Genomic DNA, 21281 nt, shown 5'->3' on the forward strand with positions numbered 1-21281 from the left:
TGCCATACATGTAGAACTAAACAGTTTCCTCTTATCTGTGTCTGCAAGATGCAGCCTCCTTGTAGGTGAGAAGTTTGCTTTCAGTAGAACCATTGTCTTTTACCGAGAGACACAATGTCTGTGGGGAAGGATGTGGATGGCCCTCCTCACACTATTAATTTTAGACCTACCTTCATCAAAAGTTAAAGAGCCTGAGATTAAAACTGGGGTGAGAATCATAGAAACTTGATGTGACAAATGGCTGTGGAATCTGGACCTGAGTGCCACAGCCGTGTTTGAGTAACCTGCTGTCACAGCAGCTCTGGCATTGCAGAGGAAGCTGCCAGACAGACCTGTCATCTTGTGTGAGACTCAGCACTGAGGGCTGAGGAAAGCCTTCCATTTCTGCCTCTAATAGCTTCCAGAGAGAGTGTGAGATGCCCTGGGATGTCCGAGGTTTCCTTCCTACTGCCAAGAAGGTGGGAAGAAATTTCTGACAGTGGGAATGGTGATGGCTGCTGTGAGTAACAATGTGCTGCCTGCTGGTAGCTCCTGTGTCACACATTTAGTCCTTTTTTTCTGGGCTATTTTTTTCTAGAGCCTGGCAGGACTCTGAGTTAGAGTGGGGTCAAAAAGGCTTCTTGAAATAATATTTAATTGAGAAAATATCTGTATCAGCATTTGTAGATGTGAATGACACATTTTGTGGTCATATTGTGGGACTTAGGCACATGGTATTGCACATTGTGCTGGCTTGTATAGCAGTGTAATAATTTTCCCCCATAGTCTGATTTATTTGTCTGTTTTCAATCTTAGGTGTAAAATTATCACCTTCTCCCATGCTGTCCTATTTGAATAGCCAAAAAACCCACCAAAATATTTATATACAAAATAGAGATGAATTCATACAATGCACCTCTGTGTGACTCATGCATTTTATGGATCTGTGAAATATTATTGACTCTGTTAGATATGTAACCTCAAGCTTAATCACCACAAGCAAGGAAAATTCTCTGTTGTTTTATGCAAACTTGCAGAATTTTGCATGGCTACACCTCTGATTCATTTCACTGAAGGGAAAGGAGAAATAAACAAGGGTCTATTTGCCTCCTTTTATTGTGGCTTTCTTCCTATACCTCCAGGACAGATACTTCACCTGACAGCTTTTCACTTTTCCAGCAGTAAGCTAACTGCATGGAAAGCTTCTGGTTTTGAAGTTTTGGACCCCAGTGTTTATATGGGAAATAATAGTGTGTTTGGCAGATTATCAATTACTATATTTTTCTGGGAATCAACCTGGATGGTCAGAGTGGTTTCTTCTGTCCTGTGTAAACTTCTGAAATATGTAGCAGGCAGCTCTCAGATGATAACACACTTGGCAATCCTCTTCTGGGGAACATCAGTACAGAATAGAAAGGTCTCCTAATGTTTCCAGAGGGGGAACATATTTTTTTCCATCTGAAACCCCTGAGTTCAAACTTTTCTTATGGCCCATGAAGTTAAGTTTTGCATTGAGATTTGAGGTTTCTTCTCATGCTGTTTTCATGAAGAAATCTGTCTTTTTCCTTGCCTATCAGGTCACTGACTTCCAAGTGTGCTGCAACACTTGGCTCCCTGGAAGTAGTAATTCAGTGGAGAAGTTTTGTTGATTGGAGTCGCTGGAGGGCAACTCCAACACTGATCTGAGGAGCAGGAGAAACTCCAGGCTGACTGATCAGGCTCAGCACACAGCTCCTTTGTTTGCAGTATGTATTAGCTTAAGGGTTGTTTATTTCAGTGTGGCCTAGCTAAGGATGAAATTTTAAGGCTTGGAGCTGTTCGGGTATAATTCAAAGCAGGAGGAAAGCTATTCAGTTCTGAACTTGTCTGGCTCCTATGATGCTGTTACTGAGCCAATGGTTTTGATTTCCATTCTTTAGGAAGGATCAAGGAGGAGCAGTCTGGTCTGTCAGGGCTCCTGGTGGAAGTGATCTGGTTTGGTGGCATGATACATCAATATTATATTACAAATTGCTTCTCTCAAACTAGTCAACCCTTCCTAGCCTGGGTGTTACAATGTCATTGCCAGTCAATGGTGAGGAAAGACAAGTAGATAGCAACTTGCAGGACTAGATGAGAGCTGAGATACTCTGATATTAATCTGAGAGCAGGAAGGAAGGGAAAGATGGAATCCCAAGTGTCAGGAACAGGGCTGGTACCACCCTGCTCTCTTGACTCATCTCTCTGTTGTTTTTTATGTAAATCCTCTAGAATTAGGTACTGCCCTGTGGTATGGTTAGATCACTAGAGATGACATGATGAGTTATCTGTAGCTAAAACATTTTCTTATCCTGACATTAGGAGAGGAGGTCTGAGCACCTCCCTCGGTGTCAAGAGGCTGAAAGGTGTCAGCAGGTCTACCTCCTGAAGGAGGAGGCAAGGGGAGCCAGTGTCACCCAGCACATGTGTCAGTGGAGTCAGGCTCCCAAGGGGGCTATGTCAGCATTCTAGGTGAGTCAGTACAGGTCATCAGGGCTTAATATGTGTCCAGGCACAGGAAAACAAAGAGGCTATTCAAATTATTTAATTTTAAAGATGAGCAATTCACAAATAGCCAGTGAAGGTGGGGATGGCAAATTCATTGCTACTTGGGTGACCCATGCAGTTTGTCTTGTAAGAGAGAAGGGACTTGGAGTAATATGCTCTGCCTGCATACATAGCATTGTCCTGCAAATAAGAAGGATCCATGTCCTATAAATCATTTGGAAATTTACAGAGCTCCCCTAAAAACAAATTGGCTTTTTCATTCCTGCTTCTGTTAGGAGGTGTTTTTTATTTTTTTATTTTTTTTTTTTTTACAACCTTGCTCCTTTGCCAGTTACAGCTTATTATGTCTAAACTGGATTTATTCATGGGCAGTTTGGATGTTCTTGTGGTTGTTCTTGTGCCAAAGGTGTACTTTTTTGTACCTCAGTCTTCTTCTTTGTTCCTGGTATTTTTCCTCCCATGTTTTTAGATGGAAAGGGGATCTGATAGTTCAGTGTTTTGCTAAGTTAACTTACCAAGTTCCTTTAGTTCCTAAAATCAGCTTTCTGTTTCCTGATCTTCCCTTCACAGTACCTGTTCCACATTAGCTGGCAATTTTCCATGCTGTCCCTACTTAAATGAAGACTAAACAAGCTTTTCTGCACTGCTCTCACCATTAAAAAGGAAAAAAAAACAAACCCAAACACCACAAACCAGCTGTTTGCTCAAATAGAGGTACTGCCTAGTCTAACTCTAATGAGCCAGACTCAGTCTAATTGCAGCAAAACAGGAATTGTACTGCAGTTTCTCATTTATTTCCTAATTATTCTTTTCCTTAAAATCTACTATAAAGCCTCATATATTTCTGAGGCCACACTCAAGGAGACAAGTTATGTCCATTTCACCCCCTTTGCAAAATGACTGTTTAGCTTCTGCTCATCAGCAGCCCTTCTGTACCTTTATGGATTTCTTGGATTTACTGTAAGTCTGTAAGTGTCCAATTCACATACCACTTCTACCTAGGTTCTAGAAGCAAACTAGCTTGTTATTTTTGGAGGCAATATCTCCATATCACTATTGGACAGTCCTTTCCTACACATTTGTGGTGGAGGACCTGGCCTTGAACACTTCCAGCGATAGGGCATACACAGTTTCTCTGGGTAACCTGTTTCAGTGCCTCACCACCTTCGAAGTAAAGAATTTGTTCCTAATATCTAATATAAACCTACTTTTTTTCAGACTGAAGTCATTCCTTCCTGTCCTGTCCCTTAGCAGGGACTGAGTACATTATTCAACCATTTAACAGTATAATTTTTTTTTGTAGAGGCACTGACAAAGTGTTTGTAAGGACTTAAAGAACATAGTTGCCCATCTCAAACACCATCACCACAGAAGGACTTTGCTGTGAGATAAGCACAGAATGGAGTAACAGGATGGTGCTGACTCCAGGCCTGGCATAGGTGAGATCTGGTCAACACAGCTCAGGTAATACATCCAGAGGAAAATTCCCACTATGGCAAACTGTGTAAAGAAGCAACTGCTCGTACATGTATCACTGGTCAAACAAAGATCACCCCAAGTTATGGGACAGATGCCATCTGCTGTCATGGTCTGAAAGGGGGATGGGACATGAGGAAGGGTGCAAACAGAATCCTTTATTCAGGCATACCCGCTCTCTTTTTGTCCACTTGGGAGCGGAATGGACCACAACATAGGGCGGAGCATGAGACAGACAAGCAGAGGGACAAACCAGGATAGGGACACCGGCAAAAGGGGGAGGAGTGGGGGAAGCAGGGAGCAGGCAAACTCAAGGCAAACCTGGGCTTGTCCAGGCTGTGCAATGTGTAGTGTGAATACAATGAAACCACATAATAACAGCAAAGTCCACATGACAAAGTTCCGCCAATTGCTGCACGCTTCTCTCCGCGCCCATAACTGTTCCCATCCTGAATCGTGTTCCTTCACAATCTGCAACCATCAGCAACAGCCAAAGCCCCCTCAAATATGTCTCTGTGGATACCTTGAACTTGGACTGTAACTTAAGCCATAGCAGGAGCTTGAGATAAGGTAAAGGTGATACTATTGTTCAGGTGTTATCTGAGACCTAAGGGGACATTAAAAAAGCTGAGAGAGAATAATAAGAAGTCCAGGGTGAAGGCTGGGATGCTGCTAGGTCCACAGGAAGTGACTATCTTCTGCTTGATATCTCTCTCCCTTCTCATTTCTTTCTATCTCTCTACCTCACACTCATTGCTAAGTAAAATCCATATTATTGACATATGATCTCATTTGCACCTTAATTTGAGCAGAGACATCTCTCAGTAACCAGATCTTAAGAGTGTTTTTTTTGTTAATTACACTCACATTAACATGGCTTTGTTTTATTTCTTGGTCTCACTTTCACTCATACTGACACAACTCAGAGGTATGTAGGTCAGTAGGACGGGGAAGTGGAGGTACCTGTCTGTGTTTACTGCTGAAGAAATCGTATAGGACTCTGCATCTTGCGGTGGCCTGTATTTTGATCAGCAAAACCCTCCTCACAATGCACAAGTTATTATGAAGTAACATCCAGCTTCACAGTGTGAGAGCAAGAACCTTTGTTTTTTGGATTTCGTTTATTTATAAAGTCACTGTTTGGCAATTTCTCCCTTCCTTCAAATGCTCAGAGGAGAAATGGGTAATATTTACCTGCTTAATGATTTAAATATTGACATGTGGCTTAAAAATAAGAAAAAAAACCCACAACAACCAACAACCAAAAAACTGGTAATGAGTGTTATGTTAATTGGAAAACAAGAAGTCTGGTGAAAATCAAATGAAGATGTCTTCAGGTTTTTTAGGGCTTTGATCTGAAGTCCTCTACATCACTGTCCTTCTCTGCCATTAATCCAGTTGACCACCAGTGTCATTACCTTGAGACACGAGTCTTTGAAATGCACTCTTATGCACAGTTGAACCAACAACAGAATATTTAGAAGCCTCTTGTGTCTTCTGGGGATGGGACCGTTCTCTAAAGTGTTTCTTAAGGAAGACGGTATCTAATTCCATGGTGATTTATACCAAAATTATTTTATGCCATTGCAATATCAAGGCCAGACGTTTTGGATCAGGTGCCAAACAATCAGCAATAAATCATTTATTAATAACTGACTAGTGTCATTTCTTTAATTAAGAATTAAAGCATGTTTGGCTACCTGTAAAATATAAGTGTCATTTTTGGTGGCAATCCTTAATATTGCAGACCTTACTAGTCTCCAGATTCTCTTTACATCTGGACCTTTAACTTATAGTTTGACCTTAGACTGAGAGTTCCTTAGGTTTCTATGACTTTTCTATTCCGTTTTTGTTCTGAGCAGTTCAATTTGGTGTGTACACAGAAAGATACCTTTTTATGACTTCTAGAATATCTCTGACATTCAAATGAATTTACCAAAATTTAGGGGATGAACAGGGAATGGTTAAAATAAGATGAAGACCCATCTCCTCTTTGTCCTTATACCTAGTCCATTTTGCAAAGGGTGTAATGAAGGTTGGAACTAACCTTGTTATGAAGTCACCAGTACTGAGCTATCTTCATGTGTCTTTGATATCCAAGGCAGTACTGTAGTCAGCAGTTTCAGTCTGGACAATGAGTGAAACAAAGTTCTGCCCAGTATCCTCTTAGGATCTGAATGTCTCTTAAGTCTACTGAGAGTTTTGGCTGCCTGGTCATCATTGCTCAGAAAGGTTGTGGCTGCCCCATCTCTGGAAGTGTTTAAGGCCAGGTTGGATGGGGTCCTGAGCAACATGGTCTAGTGAAAAGGTGTCTCTGCCCATGGCAGGGAGGTTGGAACAAGATGGTTTCTAAGGTCCCTTCCAACACAAACCATTCCATGATTCTATGATTCCATTATATGAAACTGTCACCTAAGACACCTATGTGTAGTCTCCCCAGATTTAGGTGGCTTAATCTGAAACACCAGCCAAGCCACTGGAAATCAGTTTCCTAATGGAAGTATTTAGGGCTGTTGAGATGCTTCTGGACATGAGACACCTGATGAGGGAATGCTGACATTATTATAGTGTGGCATTAGGTAGCCAGCTGGATATTCCCTGAAGGAAATGCAGCCTGTGGAAGCATCCACTTTGGAGTAGGGAGTGTATGAAGAAGATAGAGCAGCTGAGACATGCTGTTAAGGACTGACAGCAACTCCCATCCCAATCCCCCTGAACTGCGAGGGATGAGAGGACTCAGAAAGAGTGAAGTCGAGCCTGGGGACAAGGGGGTAGGGTGGAGGAAGATGTAATTTTAATGTTTGGATTTGTTTCTTACTACCCAATTGTGAATAAATTATTTTCCCCCAAGTTGAATCAGTTTTGCCTGTGACAGTAACTGGTAAGTGATCTGCCCCATCCTATTTTTCAGCCTATTTTCTCCCACTATTCTGCTGGTGAAGGGGAGTGAGAGAGCATGTGTTTGGGAATTTGGCTGTTAGCCAAGGCTAACCCACCACACCCTGAGGTAGCAAAAATCTAAAAAAAGTGGCCAAAAAGTTATAGGAGGTTATTGTTTGGAATAGGTCTATTGGAATGGGCACGTTCTGAGGAATGTCCCGTTACATTATTGTGCATTTCCATTTTAATATCATGTTACTGTTATTTGGAAGTTATTAGTCTTTATGAGTTGTCCAAATAGGGTACTTTTGTCAGTTAAAAAATTTTATTGCATATAACTGTAATGAAAATTCAAAGGATCTTAATGCATAATTCTTATACTTGCTCTAGAAGAAATCAGGAGCAATGTCGTCAGTTAAAAACTCCTGCATACTTCAAGGACAGCATAACGGATAAAAAGATCAGGCACCTTAGATTTGGTTGATGTTACGTTTAACTAGATATTGTGTGCATTTAGAATCTGAGCTGCTTTTATTTTCTTTTCTGAAAACTAAAATGTAAATGGAGAGTTTTCATGTGCAAGTTCTTGACTAAAACAGATACCTAAAAATGCCAAAGGTTGTGCTGGAATTATATCCAAGTTGGCAAGGACCTACCAGGCAGAGTAATGCAGGCTTTAATCTGTGAAGGACTATGACACAACTGCCTCTGGAGTGGAGTTTTACTGTTTTGGTTTTTCACCTCTCCTTTCTTCACCTTTTTTACTTAGCAGAGACAGATCTAGTTTATCCACTATTGAACCCTTAGCAAAGATTTTGTTGGTAAGTGTAACCTGTATGAACTGTTGTTCATACAGGAGTTCACAGAAAACTCGATGTTTTCATAGAGGTAAAGAATGGTTTGGGTAGGAAGGAACCTTAAAGATCACCTAGTTCCAATCCTCCTGTCATGGACAGGGACACCTTCTGCTAGACCAGATTACTCAGAGCCCCATCCAACCTGGCCTTGGACACTTCCAGGGATGGGGCAGCCACAGCTTCTTTGGGCAACCTGTTCCAGTACCTCACCATCCTCACAGTAGAATTTCTTTCTAATATCTAATCTAAACCTATTCTCAGTTTGAAGCCATTCCCCCTTTACCTGTCCTTACACGTTCTTGTAAATAGTCTCTCTCCATCTTTCTTCTAGGCTTCCTTCAGGTACTGAAAGACTCCAATTAGGACACCATGAAGCCTTCTCTTTTCCAGGCTGAACAATCCCAATTCTCTCAGTTTTTCTCTTATCCAGTTTTAACTGTTCATTTCCACATACAGATACATTCTTCCAAGGAAATAATTCTACTAAGTGTCATAACATGTTTAGTTGCTTGGTAGACCTTTACAAGTTAAAATTTAACCTTTATTTTTGTATTTAGAGGCTTGAACAAAATCAGTCCAAAAACATCTGCAAATGCTTGTGAGATATGACAAATTTATAAACAAAGAAACCAAAGAAGGGAAAATGCAGAGAATGGGAGATTGACACCAACATGGTGTTACAACAGGTCAGTGGGAGATCTGCAAACAGGTGAAGGTATCCTGAGCTACAAGGTACAGTGTACAGTGTACTGTACACTGCCTCTTATCCTTCATCCATGGAAGTGGTGATGAGAGAAGACTGGGATGAGTTCTTTTCTCTGTTTAGACTTGAACTCGTATTTTGGGCACTGGAACAGGCTCCCCAGGGAATTGGTAACAGCATCAAGCCTGCCAGAATTCAAGAAGACTTTGGACAACACTCTCAGTACATAATCTGATTCTTGCGTTATCCTGTGCAGGGCCAGCACTTGGACTTGATGATCCTTGTGGGTCCCCTCCAACTCAGGAGACTCTGCAATTCTATGTGTAATTTAAGCCAGTGAAATCACTGACTTTTTCTGTCTTTCCTGTCTTTCTTCATCTAACACATCTGTCTGCTATGGTACAGAAAACAACATGAATAGAACTGGCTTAAATATGATTCACGACATCACAGAATGGGTATGGTTGGAAGGGGCAACAGTGGGTCATCTGGTCCAACCTCCCTGCTCAAGCAGTGTCATCTCAGACAATTCTTGAATATTTCCAGTTATGAAGACTCCACACGCTCTCTGGGCAAATGATTAATGCTAACATTTTCTTGATGGGGTAGCCTCAACATGGAACAGCAGAATGACAACCATATGCATAATTTAAATATTCCCTGATGAGAGATTAGCACTTTTGTTCTTTCCACAGAAGTTTCCTTTCTTTTTTTTTTTTTTTTGTTTTGTATTAACTTTTTTTCCCTCCTTGTCTGATCTCACTGCTTTTTATCATAGATGTTTCTCAATGTCTCTTTTCCCTACAGGAGGCCACACAGGAGGAGCTTTTCACAACCTTTCCTCATTAGTCGCACAGTGTCCACTCTACCTGCTGTAAAATAGGAGAGGCCAGATTAAAACCGCTTTAGTTAAAGTTAAAAGGCAGAATAAAAGATCCAGTATTCCTGAGCATGCCCATTTTCTTGAGCACTTTTGAGAGTGGATGTCCAGGATTCCCAGACTTTTAGGTTGGATCAAGTGGTCACTTCTCTAACAGCATGTAATTTTTCATTCTTCCTCCCCAGGTATTACCAGATAAGAGCTGGACTGAAGATCCCATCCAGAATTCCCCATAGGCTGTTTGCTACGATTGGAGGACAGACAGGTGAGCAGACCCTAGAGGAAGGTGACATGATTGTACGTGGGTTAGATGGAGGAGTGTGGGGGGGGAACAGGTGAGCCTAGATTTGGATCCAAGCCTGGATTTCCTTAAGGTTCTGTAGTTGTTCATCTCTCTATTCTGGTGTGGGTTTGGGCTAAGTTGGGCTTGTGTCTGTCAGAAAAGCAGAGGAAATTCTCACCATCTTATCTGCAAGCATCTCTTTTATATGTGGCTCCTTACTGACAATTTTCCAGTTTAATATTCTTTTATGTATTTAAGGTTCTCTTTTTTTTTTTAAGGAAAAAAGTGTATTCTTCAATTTGGAAGTCTCCTTTAAATAAAAACCAAAATTATTAGACAAGTTTTATCTGTATAAAATAGAAGAAGTTAAACCGAAATCTGAAAATAAATCACATGAGGACAGATAGAATTTTACTTTCTTGGGGCAAAAATCACTCAGCAACAAGAAACAAAAAAGGCAAACTACTCCCTGTTGTACCAGGACTGGTTATACTATTTAAGGAAAAAACTCAACTATTTATCATATTTACTTTTTTAAAAAAACAGTATTTTCTTCTCCCTCATACATCTTCAGTGTCAGGCCAATACTGAGGGTTCTTTCACCTCTTCAAGGAACAATTCATGCAGATGCAGGGGCAGGAGAGAGACAAGGCAGGCAGTGCAGTTACAGGATTAGCAGTTGACTTTCTTATTGCTAATGCGATCCAGACTGGGCTCTAATAGCCTTATAGGGCTGACATCAAGACAGGGGGTATTTAAGCTATTAAGGATTTAAACAGTTTCTCTTTGGCTATCTTTGCAAGTACTTCCTAATTGATTTCATAGATCTGCAAGGGAGCATCATTTAATGGGACTGAACTTAAAGGCACACAGGCCATAATGTTTTTTTTTTCATACCACTGACCTCTCTCAGTATGAGAAAAGCCGGCACAGGACTAATTAAATTGCTGTGCATGTTTCAATAAGACACCCCTAATAAAGTAGCATTGCAAAGAAACAAGTGTGTTATAAAAGTGTGAATAAACTCCTGCCTCACCAACAAGAATATAAAATAACTGACATTTGTGAGTTTGGTGTAAAGGAAATATTTTTAATCTTTCCCTTATTGGGTTCGTAGGATCTGTGAGAACTGGAAATATACTTTGAAAATGATTATGTAAATTTATGTAGTAAAATCTGTGAATATATGCAGTAATAAAATATATAAAATATGTAAATATATAAAATAAATGACTCAGTATTTATTTTCCAGCACACATGGTTTTTTATTTTTATTAAACATACAGGATTTACAATAATACCTTGCAAACTGGCAGCATTAGCAATGTTTGCTTCCCACTGGATGTTTCAGCAACAGAGGCAAAAACCCTTGTAGTTTCCAATAATTCTGGAGAGGGGAAGCTGAAGTCTGTGTCCCTTGGTGGTGACTAACCAAATGTGTACATCAAGGACTCCATCCATGGTACAGCACTGACAGGTTTTAAAGGAAGCCTCGATGAGCTACTACATGGGCCACACTCTGGCCACATCCTGTCTATGTTTTGGGAAGAGAGTGGGCTGTGTGGCTCAGTCAAATCCAAGGAGAGCTGTGCTGGAGCCCAAGAGCCCCTGTGATCTGGTCACTTCTGTCATCAAGCCTGCACATCAGCTTGTATTGAGTCAGTGTATGAACAGGAATATGCCTGAACCCTATCTGCATATGCACATAATCATAAAAATATATACATTTAATTCATACTCCTAAGCACTTTTAGCAAGGTGGGTTTTCTTAGAGACAAGACAATACTGGTGGCTGGTGACTTTTCACAGAATCGTGCAATCATAAAATTTTGAAAAGTTCTCCAAAATCATCAAGTCCAACCTTTGTCCAAATACCACCATGCCCACTAAACCATGTTGTAGAGTGCCACATCTACTCGTTTTTTGAACACTTCCAGGGATGGTGACTCCACCACTTCCCTGGGGAGCTTGTTCCAATGCTTAACCGCTCTTTCAGGGAAGAATGTTTTCCAAATATCCAACCAGAACCTTCCCTGGCACCTTGAGGCCGTTTCCCCTTTTCCTATCATTAGTTACCTGGAAGAAGAGACCAATCCCCACCTCCTTTCAGGTTGTTGTAGAGAACAATAAGATCTCTCCTGAGTCTTCTTTTCTCCAGGTTAAACAACCCCAGCTCCTTCAGCTGCTCTTTGTAGGACTTATGTTCAAGATCCTCCTTTTTGGGCAATAAAAAGGAGAGAGGGAACAAGGCTTGTGGTGCACAGTCTTGAGTTGCTCTCATGCAGGTTTTGAACACCCATGAAATTTATCTTCCTGTCTTTGAATAGATACCATGACTGATGCAGCCTGTTCTGGCCTTGTGAAGAACAAATAATGTTCTCTACTTGTTCTTGTGAAACTCATAACAGCACAAACTTCATTGGCCTCAGTGTCAGTCCTGCAGGGCTGAGCTAATGCAGACAAATATTGAAGTTAAACTCTAGAAATGCCTTCCTGAGTGGATTTATGTGGCTTTGGCCTCTGGTGCTCTTCAGCAGCATGGTGTGTTAATGTTTCCATGTGATGGTGTCCACCTGCAGCAAACAGTGGGCTGAATCTGTGTGACTCCAGCACAAGCAGCTAAAGAAACAGGGAAGGTGAATATGCCATCTCACAGTAGCACATTTGTATAATTAACTCCTTGGCTGAGTTGTCTTATGTTTAGGTCTTTCATAATATTTTAGGCTACCATATAAATTCTGGGACAAGGATTCATAGAAGTAATGAGCATGCAGTCATTCATGAGTTTCCAGGCTATAGATACAAGCTTAAAGACTGCAGGAGCTTATCTTAAAAATATACCTTTAAAGTATTTAAAGTTTAACCCTAAGCACACAAGATCATTGGTCAAAACCCTGAGAACAAGAGCACTACTTGGAAACAGTTGGAATTATCTTTATAAGCTTGATTTTCTGATATGAAAGAGGGGAGAATGGTGGAGGACAGGAGAACAGTATAGATGAAGACCAGATAAGGAAGATGATATGCATGGGATAAATCTTAGCAGCACTACTGCTGAAAAAGAATATGAGGGTGAATTACATTGTTGGAGATGCCAGATAAGCCAAATCTCAGGAAAAATAAAAATTTTCGTTTCCTCTGCAGTGTTTTGCATTAGTTTGCACACCACTTGGATGCATTACTGTTCTGAGAGAATTGTTCTTTAGTAGTGAAAATTACGGTTAGGTTTTTAGTGGTTTTCAACCCACTATGCTTCATTCTCATGTTCTACAACCAGGGACAGCTGCTTGCCTATCACCTTGGCCTCCAGGCCAAGAAAATTGTTTTGGTGGATGAACATTAAGAACAAAACATATTTTGCATGGTACATAACTAAATAAGTTACTCAGGATTTTTATTTGAGTTCTGATTTCTTTTTTTTTTCTCCATCCAATAGTACCATATTACTAATTCTCAAAACTTCAAAAAGACAAATATTTTTTGAAAACTTGGCCTGAAAATGTAATTATAAGTAATACAGACTATTTAAGAAAAATTATCACCTGCCATGCTAGTCTTTATTAGATTGTAGAAGTCTTCCATCTAATTGTAGTCAATTAAGTTGAATTAATGTCTAAAAGTGCAGATGGCCAAGGAGAAACAAGGAATGTGGTTCTTTCTTAATTTATCTCATACAAGGCAGGGCAGATAAGATGCAATATTTGTTCCAGACAAATTAAGAAAAAGTAGTTGTGATTGTCATTAAACATTAACTCTTTTGATTGGTGATGTAGAGGTGTTTCATGTACCCACAATTTTAAGCTTTTTCATAAAATGAAATATCTGACATTAAGTGACAAGGAAAAAGTAGAACAATTTCCATTGTGGTATGCAAAGAAAAAAAATAAAAAATTAGATCAGAAAATCATGGAATCATAGAATCTTTCAGGTTGGAAAAGATCTTTAAGATCATTTCCAACCATTAACCTCACACATTCAAGTCCACTACTAAACCATGTCCCTAAAATGAAGAACATTACTGTAACCTGTGTCTGAACTACACAAGTTCATGATCACTCTCACTGAATGCCTTTTCCTATAAATTAAGTATTGATCTGTGGTTACCTTACACCTAAGACATAATGCTCCATAATTAACTGTTTGTGCCTGATTTTAATAAACAAGTAGTTATCCTAATTTCTTTGTTAGTGTTTGACTATCTCAGAAAAGTTCCCAATGAAGGAATTCTGCTTCAATAATTAAAGAGAAACCTTTCCTTGTAAATGGTTTCTTAATGCAGTCAAAACAAGCAGTTGCTTTTAGTTGCTCATTAGAGCAAGAAGAAACAACACTATGACTTGTGGAACAGTATGAAATTGCAGTCATTAGCTCCGATAACTTTTTGGAAGGTAATTTGTGCCTCCATTAACTGAAGAGAACGTTACTGCTTTTGAAACATGAGAAAAGGGGGGAGAAATTTATGCTTTAGCAAACACATGGGCTTGTTTTCAAAGCTTATTAAAATTAATCTGAAAATAAACATGCATTTAATACATATAATAAAGCATACTTGACAAATAAAAATTATATTCAGAGGGGACTTCGCTGTGAGAGAAGGTATTTTAGGGATGAGTTCTCTTAGAAAAATTCTGCTGTGAGATCATAAGAGATGACCCCATCCCTGGAAACATTCAAGATAGACTGGATGGGGCCCTGACCAACCTGATCTAGTGAAGTTGTCCCTGCCCACTGCAGAGGGACTGGAACTAGATTATCTTTACGGTCCCTTCAAACCCAAACCATTCTGTGATTCTATGGTCAGACATTTTAAGAATTGTTAGTTCACAATCTAAGCAGAACTAATTCCATGATATTCCAAGAGAAAAGAAGAGAGAAACAGAGAAGGAGGTGCAGGTTCCCTGCTGTTGAGTCTACCGTGTTGGGGAGCGAGGCCTGGTAAGGCCTTGTCGACCTTGGGAGGCGGAGGTTGCTGGCAATCGTTCCAGAGCGACTCTCGGTTGTCCCAAGGAGAGTAGTGAGATATTTCTTTGCTAACTCTTTTAGTGGATAGATATTGGGCTACTAATTGGGATATATATATATATTTTATTTTGGTTTTGTCCCTTTTCCCTTCCCCCTTCCCTTTCCCTTGTGAAATTGTATATATTTCAATTGTATATAATTGTAACATAAGTATAAATATATTTATATATATCGCTTTAGCTGTCTCTCTCTTGTTTTGGGTTTTCTTAGTTGTTTTTTCTGCCTCTCCTCTCTGAGGTTTGGGGGGGATGGGACTTCTAGTGGTAAGGTTTGGAGACTTGGCAGGGAACCAGCTTCAAACCATATCAGCATCCCAACCTTAAATTGAGACCTGGTTAGTGGAGAAAGCCAAAACTGGGAAGGGTCTGTAAGCACGAACACATGCCACAAGTCTCTTCCCCTGGACAGTGATTCTGAGACACAAAAATTCCTCATCAGTGGCCACCTGAAGGTCTGTCAGGGACAGAATCCAGTTGTTCACATGCAGAGAGCCAACACAGTATTTCTGCTGCTTGGGGCCAACGATGAACTTCAGCTCTGGGGTTAAATCGTCCATATAGACGTTTCAGACCTACCACTCCTCTGTGAATTGGACCTTCACAGACCTCTCTTTTCTTCCAGGTTCACTTTTGTGCCTTTGATTTCCCCATACAGTGATCCTTGTTGCCTTCATTCTAATGTAAGATTCAGTCTTCAGTGTCCTTTAAAATCCACCACTGCTCTAAAATGACTGATGAGTCATTTACAGTAATTCAGTAGGTAAATTGTACCCAGGCAACAGTTGTACCCATCTCTGCACTGATGCAAAAAACTATGTGGTGTTCTATTTTAATGTCCCATACTTTAGTCAGGGAATTTTGCCACCTGAATTAATATTTGGAACAAATATATAGAGTGTCAGCTACACAACTATGTGACACAACAAATTAACAATCTTATAAGTTTTTGAAGAATAAAATTCTTTTCAGATATGAATTCTCTAACTAAAAAGTCTCTTAAGTAACTGGCTATGAATTTAGAAACAGAAATAAACACTACAAAAAGCATAGATCCTCTTTGTTTTAACAAAACATTAAGCATTTAGGGAGGAAAACTTTCTACTGATCCCAAGCAGGTCAGTTATTCCATCGTCTCACATTTCAGTGTGTCTGAGAAATGAACCTTGATTCATGGAATAAATCAGAGATAAGAGATTGCATTTATGTTAGGATCTTTTGTACAAGGAAATTAATAGGACAACTTGCTTTTTATCATCATGGAATCTATGTATGTGTAGAGAAGTAGTTTTATGTAATTCTTTCCATGAGGCTAATTCAAAATGTCAAAAGGCAAGGTTAAGATAAAGGATTCATCTCAGAAATGTGCAGCTTTAATCAAAAGTCACACTGAGGTAGAAAACACTCTGAACTTTTTGATCAAGCAATTTTAAAATTATGGTGTCTCCTTTAGAAATTATTTACCCTAAATATAACATCTCCATTTATTCTAAATATAAATATGCTAAACACAAGACTTCAAAACTAAAACAAACCTCTTCAAACATTTAAATAGGAAAATGATGATGCATTGAACGAGTTCACGCCTGAAAAATGTTGTCTTTGCACTTTCCAAGTAGGCTTATTTTAGCCCTGGAGGGTCTGTGTGAGTATTGCTCTGGTAAAGAATGTGTATTTTCAACCTTCAGCAGCTGAGTTTTCAAACCTTCTAAAAAGTGGATTTGCAACTCAGTACATGCAGATAAATGTGTCATAGCCCTGGTTTGTTGACTTCAGAGTCTAAATTTTCAGAAGTCACTGGTTATTAGTGTTGGTTTAGTCTTTATTTATTTTTTCTTCAGTCTGGAACACTGAAATTTCAGTAGAAAAGTACTTCTGGAACTGGGATGTCAAAATGGGCAAACTAAATAGCATATCACAGCTTAAAGTCTGCAATAAGTTCTAATATTTCTTGTTCACTGAGTGCCAAAAAGGCAAAGTAGCATTAAAAAATTGATAACTTGCAGTAAATTATGAAAATCTTGACAATTGGGTGTTACAAACTAGCATATAAAAAATTTATATATCTCAATGGAGAAAAAAAACCCGCAAAATGTATCCAGAGTTCTATGCAGGAGACAACTCTGTTTTACCAACAAAGTTCCTTCAAGTCTGTCATCAGAATCAAAACCAGAGTTTGTCTTAGCAGTTCATGGAGCTATAAATTCCTGTGAACTCCAAGTACCTGAAATGATGGTACAGCAGATTTAGTGCTAAGATGGAAGAACATGTATATTGTCTTTCTACAGATATAACAGATAAAAGTGAAAGTTTGTCCTGCACCTTGAATTCAGTGGGTAACTGACAGCCCTAATAACCTCATTTTCCCCTGAAGTAGGAGATATCAGAGGGAATATGACATACTGAACAGGTCTACAGAAATACTAGAAAATTCTGCAGAAGGTGGTCCTGTACTGGATTAATGTTAGTTAAGAAATACATAGATATAAAAACTGAGTGTTTTCACAGAACCATTGAATCATTTGGTTTGAAAAAGATCCCTGAAGTCATTGAGTCCAACCATTAACCCAAGCCCACCACTAACCCATGTGCCTCAGTGCCACATCTACATGTCTTTTAAATACCTCAAGGGTGATGACTCAACCACTTCCCTCAGCAGCCTGTTCCAATGCTTGGCAACCCTTTCCATGAAGAAATTTTTCCTGATATCCAATCCGAACCTCCCCTGGCCCAGCTTGAAGCCATTTCTGCTTGTGCTATAATTTGGGAGGAAAGACCAACCCCCACTTCACGACCTCATACAATTGGCCTTGGCCCATTGATCCAGCCTGAACAGATCCCTCGATGGGGCTTTCCTACTTTCCAGCACATCAGCACTCCCACCCAACTTGGTGTCATCTGCTCTCTTCCTCTGTCTTCTTTCTGTTTCTCTAAAAGCTGCTTTCTAGACTTTTTAAGTAGTTAAAACTCCCAAAACAAAGGGGACAGGCATCTTTGTTGAAGGCTGTGACCCACCGATTAAGGGACAACCTTCTGCAGATCTGAAATGCAGAACTGAGAGAATATATGAAGGAGTTTGCAGCATGCCTGTAGCCATGTGTTAGAGGGGTTCCTCAGTCAGAAGATCATTTAACCTGATTACATTCTCATTCAACTGAGCCTCTTCATGTTTACTTTCACATCTAGCAGGTAATTCTACAATAAAGACTTTGTTAAACAACCCAGGTGATAAATATGAAGTCTCAGCAGTAATCTCAGATGGAAGACTTTGGGGTCTATAATGAACTAAATTAATACTAAATTTCAGGAAGGTGAAACTGTATTTTTGTATGCGGACCACAAGTATATTTAAGACTTTCTTTAAAAAAATTTGTGGATGGTGAATCATGGCTCAATGTTCTGCTTACCAAACCATTACAGACATGCTACAAGGAGTGATGGTTTCTTGAGAATATTGGTGGTCATGATGTCCTAGTGACTATGGGATGTAAAAGAACTTATCCTGAGATGTATAGATGGCACTTTAGATGACAGTTGCTAAGAAAGAAGACAATATTCATTAGTTAAAATATAGAATACATTAGTTAAAATAGAATTTTAGTTAAATACATTAGTTAAATACATTAGTTAAAAAATAGAATACATATATAAATATGTATTCTTACCAGCTACAGATAATAGTGGTTCTTCCCTGGGGAGGGTGTATATACCTGATTTATATATAAGCTTTCTAGCAAACCTTATTTCACCAAGATTTCTATACTAGCAGGAAATAGTTGTCTTGTGTTAGACTATATTCGAAGAGCAGGTAATAAATCATCTGTAACATGAGTTATGGTTGTGAGATGGAAGAAGCCTTGGAAATCTGTGACTAATGGTAAAAAATAATCTTATCTAACTGCTGATATCTATTCTGTGAGTGTCTCCACCTAATCTAATCAACCAGACTCCCTTTATAGCCAGAGGAGAGAAACAGGTAATCTGAGGGAGTAATTTAACATATCTATTTTAAGATGAGTTGAATCACAGCTATTTCTGTCCATTTACTATAAAAAAATTTGCAGGAACTTTGCAGAGAGAGACATTTCCATTGTGTTTGTAAAAGACCTGGCACAAAAAGGCTGTGATTGCAGTTTGTGCCTTCATATATGTGTGCAAATTAAGCAAGTAATAATAAAAGGTAGGAGAGGTGACACGGTCCACATACAAAGAAAATGGTGCTCTTATCTTCCCCAGCAAAGAATCAAAGATGAATCTTGATTCAGGATTCTGTATAATGCTCCTGAAGGGTTTTTCAGGGTAAAAAGTAAGAGTAAGGAGAAGACTCCAGTATGAGCACAGCTTTCTTATTCTTCTCCTAGAACTTCATTCTGACACTAACAGGAAAAAAAATCCACTGTATTATGTAAAAAATGAATTAATATTTTCCTTCTGGATTTATTAATTGAAATGAAGTTGTAGAAGTGGTGTAGTTTGTTTATTTATATTTTGTAAGACTAAAACCATGATTGTATTTTCACCATGAATTTCATAAATTGACAAAAAATGTGCTGGGAAATAGAAGTCATGTTTGAATTTTGACAAACCAGAAATAGAATTTGGGGTTCAGCAAAGAATTCTGTGCTATTAACTGATCTCCAGAACATTATTCTCTGACCAGTACCTCTGTAGCTTAACACTATGCATGAGATGTGACTGTAAAAAGAAAAACAAGAGAATTTTCTGTGCATTCAGGTGTATATGTAGGCCTTTCAGAAGGATTTTTTTATTTGCTACTCTAGCCAAGGAATGCTGGTTGGCTTAATTTCCCATCAATATTACTGACAGGGACTGCTCTGAAAAATCTTGCAGTCTAGAGATTACAACAAGGAACACAGATAGCAGAACAAACTGTGTCTTATCTGTAAAATGATGTCACTGCTTCAAAGATGCAAATATATATATTTAATTTAATACCTTTCCAAACATGTGAGATAAACAAGAGGAATCCAAATAGCTAGAGACATATACCCTCTAACAGCTGACTCAAGATATTCCATCTGCAGAAAACCTATGTCCCAGGCTGGATAATGATGTCACAATGAAAGGGGAAAGTTATAGGTAATTTGTGCATGAATTCTTTTATGTCTGAAAAGGACCATTGTAATAGCTAGTCTGAAACAGTCTAAATCTGAGCCATAGAGCTTTTACCAGTGCTTGTGTGCAAAGCACAGCTCCAGTATGTGAACTGTGCCATATCTTTGTAGAAGTATATTCAATATTAATTTTTAAAAGAGGTGTGTGAGTGGGGTAATTGGTTTTGAGTCGGGTTTGTAATTTGTTTGGGTTCTTTTTCTTTTCCATTTCCACTTGGGAGAAAAGATTACCCTGCTTTCTGTGGTTAACTTTTTAGTAGAAACATTTGGAATGCACAGTTTTGCTTTACATGGAACGTGGATCTGGTTTGAACAACAGCCTTGAACCATTCACTGCCCACAAAACCTGATCTTGCTCACTCGCTCACAAAAAGATTAAGATGGAGTAGTTAGGAAGTCAAGGGAACTACAACAAACTGAACAAGAAGATAGAGACCTGAGGAGAATGAGACCTCAGGTTTGTGTGACAAACTGAAGAACAGGAGAACAACTCAACTCTCTTCTTCCTCTTTAGACTTACATTCCCTGCTGGTGTGACACCACAGAGCCTGTAGATAATGCTGAAACTCAACACTTCCTTTTCTACAGATTTCCACATGCAGAAGTAATGTCTGGATGTTTATATATTCACTTAGATTCACTTGGATTTCATACAAAGTTTTCACACCTTTGCTGAAGATTAAAAGCAAGGTGTATCCTGAACAGAGAATAATTTACAATTTATCCCGTCTTTGCATTTTCAATGATTAGGAAGTGCATGAAGTACAATAAAAACCCAAATGGCTCAAACAGGTGCAATCTTTGGGGGAACAAACCCACATTTTAGTTTTTGTTTTTTTTCTTTTCTATCTCTAAGATCATGTAAATTTGGGTCTTCTTTTGTGTTCCATGAAGAAACAGCTTCCTCCACACTATATGTAGCCTATGAATATGACCTGATCTGTCAGAAACAGACACTTTGTCTGGTGATTGCTGTAAAATTGTGTATAGTAAAATGCTGGTTTGTTACTTGAAGCTTAAAAGCAATCCTATTGCTTTAAATGGAACCTACTCATTTATTAGATAAGCGCTTGTTAAAGGTTTGATAGAATGGAGAAGAATGTTAGGAAAACCCACAGTTTCACCTTGATTTTAAATTATACAGCTGGTAACATAAAAATGTATGATGCAAATCACGCACCCTGTAGGAACTAAGAAAGTTCAAAATTACAGGGTTGGATTTTGCAGACAAGTGATAAAAGTTCACCTTCTACTGCAGATGCCGTGTAACTCATTCTTCCCCTTACATACGTGTGTGGGAAGTCATAATGAGCATTCAAAATTTGCTCCCACAACCCCCTCCACTGGTTAGATCATAAACTCTCTGAAATCATACCATTTAAATGTGCCTCCAAGGGCTGCATGTGGTGGGGAGATCAGTAGAGTAGTTGACTCACTACATCTTTCTGTGTCAGTATAGAAAGTGATAAAATCAGTCTCCAGCCACTCTGGGCCATAATTTTTTATTCTAGCATTGCAGGCTATGACTTTAAGAGATCTGTTTC

The 21281-nt window shown here is 39.1% G+C and overlaps 1 protein-coding gene and 2 long non-coding RNA genes across 5 annotated transcripts in view; 1 reads left to right on the forward strand and 2 right to left on the reverse strand.

The window, feature by feature from the left end:
• The window catches only part of FAM135B (family with sequence similarity 135 member B), a 199576-nt gene that overhangs the window by 80937 nt on the left and 97358 nt on the right, over nucleotides 1-21281 (forward strand). For 2 of the 3 annotated variants that reach the window (XM_027645656.1, XM_027645657.1), the window contains exon 3: nucleotides 9487-9566. In XM_027645656.1, the coding sequence (XP_027501457.1) occupies nucleotides 9487-9566 (80 nt within the window). Of the gene's footprint in view, nucleotides 1-6201; nucleotides 6214-9486; nucleotides 9567-21281 lie in introns of those variants that run through there. The other variant, XM_027645658.1, reaches the window with a different exon arrangement.
• On the reverse strand, nucleotides 2590-5029 carry LOC113948218. The gene is made up of 3 exons (XR_003528042.1): nucleotides 4945-5029; nucleotides 3442-3510; nucleotides 2590-2685 (listed from the first exon to the last, which is right to left on the reverse strand). It is a non-coding gene; the product is annotated as an uncharacterized LOC113948218 (long non-coding RNA).
• On the reverse strand, nucleotides 8414-14209 carry LOC113948217. The gene is made up of 3 exons (XR_003528041.1): nucleotides 14139-14209; nucleotides 9494-9577; nucleotides 8414-8606 (listed from the first exon to the last, which is right to left on the reverse strand). It is a non-coding gene; the product is annotated as an uncharacterized LOC113948217 (long non-coding RNA).

Source organism: Corapipo altera, unplaced genomic scaffold (genome assembly GCF_003945725.1).
Source record: "Corapipo altera isolate COAL_440 unplaced genomic scaffold, ASM394572v1 51, whole genome shotgun sequence".
Lineage (NCBI taxonomy): Eukaryota > Metazoa > Chordata > Aves > Passeriformes > Pipridae > Corapipo > Corapipo altera.